The 10,256-nt window shown below is 43.9% G+C and overlaps 2 protein-coding genes across 2 annotated transcripts; both read right to left on the bottom strand.

The window, feature by feature from the left end:
- Window positions 1-864: 864 nt before the first annotated feature.
- Window positions 865-5,226, bottom strand: LOC126070078 (protocadherin beta-15-like). Its single transcript, XM_049873873.1, has 2 exons — window positions 5,200-5,226; window positions 865-3,878 (listed from the first exon to the last, which is right to left on the bottom strand). Exon 2 carries the CDS (start codon window positions 3,321-3,323, stop codon window positions 939-941), a length of 2,385 nt encoding a protein of 794 aa, XP_049729830.1. The 5' UTR covers window positions 3,324-3,878; window positions 5,200-5,226; the 3' UTR covers window positions 865-938.
- Window positions 5,227-5,464: 238 nt separating this feature from the next.
- Window positions 5,465-10,039, bottom strand: LOC126070074 (protocadherin beta-18-like). The gene has a single exon (XM_049873869.1). It carries the CDS (start codon window positions 9,431-9,433, stop codon window positions 7,043-7,045), a length of 2,391 nt encoding a protein of 796 aa, XP_049729826.1. The 5' UTR covers window positions 9,434-10,039; the 3' UTR covers window positions 5,465-7,042.
- Window positions 10,040-10,256: the final 217 nt, after the last annotated feature.

Genomic DNA, 10,256 nt, shown 5'->3' with positions numbered 1-10,256 from the left:
ACTGTCTGCTTCTGTTTAGATCTCTCCTTCATTCTTGTCTCTCAGTGAGTTGGCTTTCTGTGTTTATTTCTATACACTTAGCCAAACATAGTATCACTTTTTGGATACGTTCCTAATGGAGAGAATATATGCTATCTGGCTTCCAAAGCAATTTTAGAAACAGAGAGAACTGGATCAACCCAGACTGAATGCCTTATCTGATGATCTAAAATCACAGAAGATGAGTCCTATAAAATAGACATGACTGAAAAGTACACCACTACTAAAGAGAGTTAGTTTCCAGAGGAAGAGGGGGTGTGCTAGACAGACACCACAGAAGTGATCAATTATTTAAAAATATTGAAATAATGTAATTATCTGTCAATAATATTTAATATTCATATATATTATATACTGAAGGTTGATATAAAGAGCAGAGAAAGTTTGTAAGTATGGAAGTATGGGAGAAATTGTGATCTTTTCATGTAATACAACTGTGCAACAAAACCACACAATTTTTGCAGTAATCTCTTCATTTAAAAATTCAAAAGTCAAGTAAGCACAGTATAGATCAACAGAAGATATTTCTTATATTTGTATCATGCTTGTCTTCTAAGTAACCACAGCCATCAAAAATTTAGAAAAGCTTTCTAAACAACAATCACAGAGAATGGAGTTGAGGTCATCTTCAATTCAGTAGAATTTGAAATTGAAGGGGTCATTAATTGAACAAGTAGTTGTAACTTTTCAATAATGAAGTTGAAGGTTCTATTGACTCCAAAATGGGAATAGTAAAAATGATGATAGTAAATATGATGATATACAGCACTCAAAATTCTTTTTCTAATCTCAATTAGGAAAATGAAGTTACCAAAAACCCCAAGAAAATTTACATAAACCTACAAAGATAATACAGACCCAGCTGATTTAAAATAATGCTCTGAAAAACCAGCGGATTCCTAATTGAATCCAAAACCATTTTCAAAGTTGAAATTTTCCTCTACATCGTTCATAGCCCTCTGGAACTTGAACTCGCTTGTCCCAGAGCTTCCTGCCAGGTAGACTTCATACTGGTAGTTTTGGGACAGGGTCCCAGTGCCGCTAACGTCCACCAAATGTCCCGGAAAGTGGCCCTCAGGAACAGAGCAGCGACCCACAGAGGCGGCCCTGTTCTTCCTGCACAGCCTCACCCCGACGAACAGGAGCACTGAGAACAGGAAGAGCGACGAAACAGACGCCAAGGCAATGACCAAGTAGACAGTGAGCGAGTCAGTCTGTGCCTTGTCCGGGGCCATCTCCGGCAGCGACAGGTAGGGCTGCGAGAAGCCATCCACCAGGAGCACGTGCAGCGTGACGGTGGTCGACATTGGCGGCTCGCCATTGTCCTTGACCAGCAAGATGAGTCTGTGCTTGGCGGCATCGCGCTCGCTCAGCAGCCTGGCTGTGCGCACCTCGCCATTGTGCGCCCACACGCTGAACAGCCCGGGCTCAGTGGCCTTGAGCAGCTGGTAGGACAGCCAGGCGTTCTGACCTGAGTCGCCGTCCACTGCCACCACCTTGGCCACCAGGTAGCCCGCCTCGGCAGCCCTGGGCACCAGCTCCGTGCAGGGCGCAGAGCTGTTCTGCAGCGGGTAGAGCACGAAGGGCGAGTTGTCGTTGTCGTCCACGACCTCCACACGCACCAGCGCCTCGCTGCTCAGCGCGGGGGAGCCTGCGTCTGTCGCGCCCACGCGGAACTCGAAGGCTCGCAGGGCCTCGTAATCCAGCGACCTGAGAGCGAAGAGGTGCCCGCTGTCCGCGTTGATGGAGACCAAGGAGGCGAGGGGGAGGTGCGGGTCCTGGGGCGGCAGCAGCGAGTAGGTGACTTGGGAGTTGGAGCCTGAGTCTCTGTCTGTGGCGCTGACGCTGCCCATGTGCAGGGCGGGGCTGTTGTTCTCGCGGATGAACAGGGTGTAGGAGCTTTCAGTGAAAGTTGGAGCGTTGTCATTGACATCTGAGACCAGTACAGTTATTGTACGCTCAGTTTTGAGTCTTGGAGACCCCAAATCGGTAACTGTAATGGTAATGTTGTACTCTGATCTACTCTCTCTGTCCAGCGCTCCTTCTGTCACCAGCCTGTAGAAATTTTCAACGGTAGGTTTCAGTGTGAAGGGAACATCTTCTTGGATGGAACAAACCATTCTTCCGTTTTCCCCAGAGTCTCGATCTTGAATACTGAAAAGAGCTACTGTGGTCTCAGGGGAATTTTCCCGGATGGGGCTCATAAGTGAAGCCACAGTAAGTTCTGGGATGTTGTCGTTTATATCCACCACCTGTATGATGACAGTGCACTTTCCAGAAAGACCTGCCCCGTCAGAGGCCTTAATATCCACTTCATATGACACAATTTTTTCAAAATCTAGTGTCTGGATTATTTTAATTTCTCCAGTGAGTTCATTAAGTGCAAATGTCTTGGTAATTTCTTCATCACCATAAAAAAATGAGTACAATATTTCACCATTTATTCCTGTGTCTAAATCTCTAGCAGAAACAGTGACAATAAGGGATCTGAGGGGGCTGTTTTCGGGTACCTGAACATGGTAAAGCGGCTGCTCAAACTCAGGGGCATTGTCATTGACATCTAAGACATCAATGAGGACCAGGGCAGTCCCCGTCTTGGGAGGAGCCCCGCCATCTACTGCCATGAGAGTTAACCTGAGCTCAGGCTGCTCCTCACGATCCAGGGCTTTGTCCAGCACCAGCTCTGGGTATTTTCTGCCCTCGCCGCCATTGCGGGTGAGAATGTGGAAATGGGAATTTGGGTAGATGGTGTAGTTTTGAATGTTATTGATGCCTACGTCTAAATCTTGTGCATTCTGCAGGGGAAACACAGACCCTGGAAGACTATTTTCCAAGATTTTCAAAATCATTTCTCCTTCTGGGAACACAGGGGAATTGTCATTTATGTCGCTGACCAAAAGTTTAAACCTATGTACCTCCAAAGGTTCTTCCAGTAACATTTGGAACTGCAGCACACAAGGATCAATGGGACCACACAGTTCTTCCCGATCCAGTTTCTCATTTACTTGCAAATCTCCAGTCTGAATGTTCAGCTGAAAGTGTTTTCTGTTATCCTTAGAAATGACCTGAGCCCTCCGCGAGGCCAACTCTCCAACCCTTAGCTCTAGGTCCTTTGCTAGATTGGCCACAAAAGAACCGCGCTCTCTTTCTTCTGCCACAACATAGCCTCCCTGCTCGGCGCGAGTCTGAGCCAGCAAAACAAAGAGAAGCAGAACTTGCCTTAGTCTAGGAAAGCGATCCTCTTCAGCCTCCATTTCTCCAACACCAAAAGCCGTTTGTGACATAAGGTCTCAGACAGTGTTGCCTGTGTTGGGTCTGTCCACCGGCAATCTGCTGTGGGTTGTAGATGGGTCCGGGAATGAATCTTTGCCACAATGCAGTTAAGAAAGACTCTCCTCTTCGACAGTAACCATCTGCAGGTCTGTTTTTCACAGCCTTAGCTTACAGCGCCACCATGTGTTGTACTTAAATCAAGCTTGCTAAAAATGCTCCAAAAAGTGTTTGATTTACTGAGATTTGCACAAAAAAAAACCCACTGATTATATATAGGGGGTGATTTACAAATAAAAGCGGTAATTTCTATTCTCCCGTGGGATTATGAATGTGGAATTAGTGCAGACACTTTGGGAAATGATGCAAGCACAGAGTTAACTATATTTTAAATTTGTTTATTCGACAAACACTGATTTCATACTATGTGTCAGGCATTGTGCTAAGTTCTGGGAATACAAACCCTGCCTCTGTCCTCACGAAGCTTCCAATATAGTGTCTACTTCAGTGTGTACTGAGTGCTGTGAGGGAAACTGAGCAGACAAAGATGTGTAGCTATCAGTCTATTCCTAAAGAAAGAATGTACATCATTAAACTCAACACACTGCTACGACCGTAGATGAAGAGATGCAAACACATGTTTCAGGGGTATAAACTTAAGTGATAGATCAGCTAGAACTAGTTTACTATGCAAATGCCGTAGACAGTTTTAGGAGTTGTGGAGAGTTTATTTGTAAATATCGTCTAAGGACAATGTCTGCGTACTTCTGTAAGCATATTATCTTGACTTGTTACATTATCTAAAACAATTTGTAAAGAATATCTGCATTCATTACTACAACTAAGATGCATACGCATTGAAGCTGAGATTCGCTGAGATCTTGAAAAGGGGAGAAAACAAGATCGAAAAGATACAGGGTGAAATTAAAATGAAAAAATAAAGTACAGAAAAAAGTAAGTAAGGTTAATCTGGAACAACAGGTTAAACTTATTTTCAACCAGGAGATATCTCAACTCCTTCTCAGGAAGCAACTCATAGATCCCTAGTGGATAGACCGGGGATCCTGGCACCTTAGCATGGGAGTAAGGTTCACTTATCCCTAGGGAGGGGAAAGCACCTTTTGGGGTGGGGGAGTGGGGTTGGGTACCTGAGAGTCTCTCCAGCTGAACCAACCTTTAGCCAAGGTTTTAATCAACAATACACACTATCATATATTCTGGCACTCCAAGTAGCTGGCTAACTGGAAAAATTTAGCATGGGCCAAGTTTATGATTGGTTTAATACTAATAAGGTACCCATAATGTTGCTGTCCAGTCCATATCAACTCATAACGATCCTATAAGACAGAGCAGAGCTGCCCCATAGGGTTTCCAAAGCTGTGAATCTTTACTAAAGCAGACTGTCACATCTTTCTCCTGTGGAGTGGCTGGTGGGTTCAAATCGCCAGCCTTTTAGTTAGCAGCTGAGCACTTAACCACTGTGCCACGAAGGAAAATTAACAACTTACTTTAGAATATTTTCCTCCACATGGTGAAACAAATTTGATTAAATAAACTTTCAAAATACGAGAACATGCTGGTCACATTTAAAATCTGATGGACAATTTTTCTTATGGAAAGATCTTGGTAATAGATCCAAACTCTTTACATGGACTTTAAATACCCAAGAAAATGTGCCCTTAATGTCCATGTTTTTTTAATATTAGTGGAATAGAAGTTGGTACCTAAGCTAATGGATCAAAGATTTTTTTTCACTCCCATTTTTATCACTCAGATAAAATCCTCCTTTATAAAATCACATTTTAAACCTCTAGTCTTGTCAGGCAGTTTGAAAAAAAAATACTTAAGGCTTTCTAGTAACAGAATATGTGTTCATTGAACAGTACTCACCATTACTGAAGTCATGACTCAATCCATATGATCTATAAATTAGAATTATTTATAAAGTTGAAAGATTTTAATTAAATGATAAAATATTTCTGTTCACACTGAAAGCAGCAAATAGTTTTTAAAAGAGTCTTCTAAAAAAGAATATAATAATCCTGAAAAAATGTACAGATACTCAAATAGTAACAATTTCAATGTTATTTTTAAATGTTTCTGGGCCACATAAAATAATGGATGGAAACCCAAATTAACAAGACTTTCCATAAATCTTTTTGCAGCATTTATCTTTTAAAAGATCTCACAAATTATTTACAAAATTAAATTTCATAATAAAAGCCTCTACTATAGATTAGTTATCTCTAATATTGTACATTTTTATTCCACTCATTAAATTAATATTAGAAGCATGCAATAAAATACCTAAGCTTAATGGTGTAATCTAATTGAGTACTCAAGACTTTATGTATCTGTCAAGTCTCTTGGTTGCAAGAACCACCCCCCAAATAGGTTAAATAAATGAGTCTTATTATTAGAATACTTGTGTCTTACTATAGAATCTAAGGGCAATAATACATTAGGGACTTGGGAGGGACTAGAACTGGGAATGGACAGGTCTAGAACAAAGTAGCTTAGTCTCTACTGTATTCTAGGCTTCTGTCTCCACTCCCTATTTCTTTCTCACTTCTACTCTTTACTCTTTATTTCCTTTCTTTCCTCTCTTCCTCTTTAAATGCCATTTTTGCTTTCAATCTACACAGGTATAAACATGGCCACTTCACTCAGGTTTAACATTTATTTCCTAGTTATAAGCAATTAAGAGGAAAAAATGGATGAACTATATTTTAATTGCAAGTTCAGGAGCTGGGATTGTGATTATTCCAACTTTCATCAGGAGTCTATCACTGGACCAATAAAAAATGGCCAGAGAGGCAAAAAAAAAAAAAAAAAAAAAAGTAGATTGCCTCTCTGGAGTACTACAAGAAAGTTCTCAGACAAGGAAGGAGTGTAGGCTGGATATATAACCTTAGAACCCAAAAAAGAATTTGCATTTATATTAAATGAACATTTACCAGGAATATATATAGTTCACAAAATATTTATGAAGGAAAATATCTAAGTGCAGAAATATTCCTTGCAATATTTGGCAAAAAAAAAAAAGAATGGGTTGATTATACCCAAAAACAAAACAGAAAAACCCTAAATTAGATAATATCTTAAAAACCAGCCTAACCAGAAAACCAAAAACCCACTGCTGACTCAGTGACCCTATAAGACAGAACAGAACTGTCCCATAGGGTTTTCAAGGCCGGACATTTTTATGGAAACATACTGTCACATCTTTCACCAACTATCACATCTTTGCTGACCTTTCAATTAGCAGCCAAGCACTTTAACCACTGTGCCACCAGGGCCCCTAGCTTAGCCAGATAGCAAAGCAATTCTATTATTCACAGCAAGCATTTTCTCTGTAATAATATCAAGTATGCATTTTCTCAATAATAATAATAATAGAAAACATATAAAAACTTTTGTCAGAAGGATCCAGGACCAGAACATCCAGAGAATATGACTGGATCTACCGTGCAATTAAGCTTGAAGGGAAAAATGCTATATATTTGAATAAACTATTGGAGGTTGAATTTGGGAACAAATACTGCACAAATCCCAGCTCCCTTAACTTTTCACAGTTAATATGAAGAGCAGAAAAGAAAGGCTTAAATCAAAGAAATTTCTGAAAACTCATATGTAAGATGAAGTTCCCCAAAACAAAGTACTTTACATTACAATGAATAAAGTTTCAAAAGAATAACACTCTTTCTAAAAGTTTTGCATCATAATCAGATTCCTAATTGAACCCAAAGCCATTGAGAAAGGTGGAGCTTTCCTCCATTTCCCTTTCAGCGCCCTGGGGAGCTAGGTTGGGGATAACTGGCTTCAGGAACTTGAACTCATTTGTCCCAGAACCTCCCGCCAGACACACCTCGTACTGGTAGCTCTGGGTCAGGGTCCCCGTGCCGCTGACGTCCAAGTGGCCCGGAAAGTGGCCCTCAGACACCGAGCAGCCACCCATTGAGGCAGCCCTGTTCCTCCTGCACAATCGTACCATGGCGAACAGGAGCACCGAGAACAGGAAGAGCGAGGAGACCGACGCCAACGCAATGACCAAGTAGACCGTGAGCGAGTCGGCCTGGACCTCGTCGGCGGCCACCTCCAGGAGTGGCAGGTAGGGCTGCGAGAAGCCATCCACCAGGAGCACGTGCAGAGTGACGCTGGTCGACCTTGGTGGCTCGCCATTGTCCTTGACCACCACGACGAGTCTGTGCTTGGCGGCATCGCGCTCGCTCAGCGGCCTGGTAGTGCGCACCTCTCCATTGTGCGCCCACACGCTGAACAGCCCGGGCTCGGTGGCCTTGAGCAGCTGGTAGGACAGCCAGGCGTTCTGGCCCGAGTCGCCGTCCACCGCCACCACCTTGGTCACCAGGTAGCCCGCCTCGGCAGCCCTGGGCACCAGCTCGGTGCAGGGCGTAGAGCCGTTCTGCAGCGGATACAACACGAAGGGCGAGTTGTCGTTGTCGTCCACGACCACCACGCGCACCAGCGCCTCGCTGCTCAGCGCGGGGGAGCCTGCGTCTGTCGCGCCCACGCGGAACTCGAAGGCTCGCAGGGCCTCGTAATCCAGCGACCTGAGAGCGAAGAGGTGCCCGTTGTCTGCATTGATGGAGACCAAGGAGGCGAGGGGGAGGTGTGGGTCCTGGGGCCGCAGCAGGGAATAGGAGACCTGGGAATTGGTGCCAAAATCTCTATCTAAGGCGCTCACGCTGCCGATTTGCAAGGCCGGGCTATCGTTCTCTCGGACAAACAGGGTGTATGAATTTTGGGTGAATGTGGGTGTATTATCATTGACGTCGGAGATCAAGACGGTTATATTGTGCTCGGTTTTCAGTCTGGGGGTACCCAAGTCAGTGACGGTGATGCTGATGTTATATTCCGTGCTGGTCTCTCTGTCCAGTGGGCGCTCTGTTACTAGGGTGTAGAAATTCTTGAAGGTAGGCTTCAGGAGAAAGGGGAGATTGTCCTGAATTGAGCAAACGGTCCTCCCATTGTCCCCAGTGTCTTTATCTCGTACTCTGAAAACTGCGACCACCAACTCCGGTGCGGAGTTTTCTGGTATGGGGCTGGTAAGAGATGTCATGGCTATTTCTGGTGGGTTGTCATTCACATCTACAACCCGAACTAGAATGGCTGATTTTCCAGAGAGGCTCCCACCGTCAATAGCCTGAATATTTATTGTATACGACTGTATTAACTCGAAATCCAAAAGTGCTTTTAAATGGACTTCACCAGAAATTGGATGAATTTCAAATGTTTTCCGTATATCTCTCGAGGCGTGGGAAAATGAATAAGATAGTTCTCCATTTATTCCTGCATCTAAATCTGTAGCAGTTACTGTGATGACCAAGGAGTCCAGAGGGCTGTCCTCTGGTACCTGAACCTCATAGACTGGCCTCTCAAACTGGGGAGCGTTGTCATTGACATCCAGGACAACAACGCGAATCAGCGCAGTCCCGGACCTGGGTGGGGACCCGCCATCGAAGGCTGTTAGAGTCAAACTAAGCTCAGGCTCCTTTTCTCTATCCAGAGGGTGGTCCAGCACCAGCTCTGGGTATTTCCTGCCCTCATCACTGCCTTGTAATTTAAGGTGGAAATGGGGGTTGGGGCTGATTGTGTAGTTTTGGACACCATTCTTTCCTACATCCAAGTCCTGAGCACTCTCCATTGGAAAGAAGGTTCCTGGTGCAGTATTTTCTGGGATTTTCAGAACTATATGCCTGTCTAGAAACGTAGGAGTGTAGTCATTTATGTCTTCAACCCAAAGCTCTGCCCGAAAAAATTGCAAAGGATTTTCAAATAACACTTGGAAATGCAATATACATGGCTCAGTGAGAGGGCAAAGTGCCTCCCGGTCCAGCTGCTCATTTATGAGCAAGTCGCCAGTCTGCGGATCCAACCGCAAATGTGGTGTATAGTCGTCAAAGATGACTCTGGCCTCCCGCGCAGCCAGGTCTTTCACATTGGAACCCACGTCTTTCACTACGTTGGCTATGAAGGAGCCGATCTCCGTTTCCTCTGCCACGGAATAGCGTCGGGTCTCAGAACTCACTAGAGACCCTCCCAGGAAAACAAAGAAAAGCAGCACTTGCCTTGTCTGCTGAGCGCTCCCCTCTCCCAGCTCCATGGCTCCTTTGCCAAACGTCTTTCAATTCTATTTCAGATGGCTCTGGATGTCGCTCCTCTCATCTATCAGCCTGGGTCCTTAAGGGTCTATAGACTCGTAATCCTGCCAAGGGGAGCTGTTATTGGCTCCCTGCCTTTCTCTTGAAAGCTTCTTTTTTTCTGCTTCTCTGGTGCTCTCAGTTCCACCGGGTAATGGAAACCGGAGTATCCGGTGTGTTGCAAAAATTTCACCATCTTATCCTGCAGCGCCACCACCTGACTCTTAGGTTGTTTAGTTTTAGACAAGTCAAATGAGGATGAAATAAAATATTTATCTTGTTTGTTGATGAATTTAAATTCTGTTTCTCCTACATTTCTGTTTTTTCCTGGGTTGCATTCCTTCTGGTATGTGACACTGTTATCCTTAAGCTATTAACACCATCAGCCACAATCTGCTAGGGCTGTGGCGAATATGAAAAGTGTATCTAAAATATAGTCTCTTCTGAGGAATATCAGGCCAACAGCAGTAGTCGGAGACAAGAACTCCCCCCAGCCCCCAGAGTCAACAGAGAAGGAAAGCCTTCTCCCAGAGTCAAAGCCCTGATTTTGGACATCTGGGCTCCTAAACTGCGTGAAAATAAATTTCTCTTCTTTACAGCAAAAAAAAAAAAAAGTATCTGCATCAAATAGGTTATTATCTCACTGTGAAGACAATTTATGAAACTACTGAAAATAGCTCAGAGCAGTCTTGCAAATAATTGACAGTAAGTAAGAGGTTCTCAGGAAAATTGAGAACGGGAACCTGAGGTCTTAGTCTTCTCTAGATATCCTCTTAGAAGAGACTG

Source organism: Elephas maximus, chromosome 2 (assembly GCF_024166365.1).
Source record: "Elephas maximus indicus isolate mEleMax1 chromosome 2, mEleMax1 primary haplotype, whole genome shotgun sequence".
In the NCBI taxonomy this organism is placed as follows: Eukaryota; Metazoa; Chordata; class Mammalia; order Proboscidea; family Elephantidae; genus Elephas; species Elephas maximus.
The sequence above is the reverse complement of the archived record's forward strand: the minus strand, read 5'-3'. Positions and strand labels throughout refer to the sequence as shown.

Excerpts from the sequence above, each read along its gene's own strand:
- LOC126070078 (XM_049873873.1), bottom strand. The coding sequence starts at position 3,323 with ATGTCACAAACGGCTTTTGGTGTTGGAGAAATGGAGGCTGAAGAGGAT.
- LOC126070074 (XM_049873869.1), bottom strand. The coding sequence starts at position 9,433 with ATGGAGCTGGGAGAGGGGAGCGCTCAGCAGACAAGGCAAGTGCTGCTT.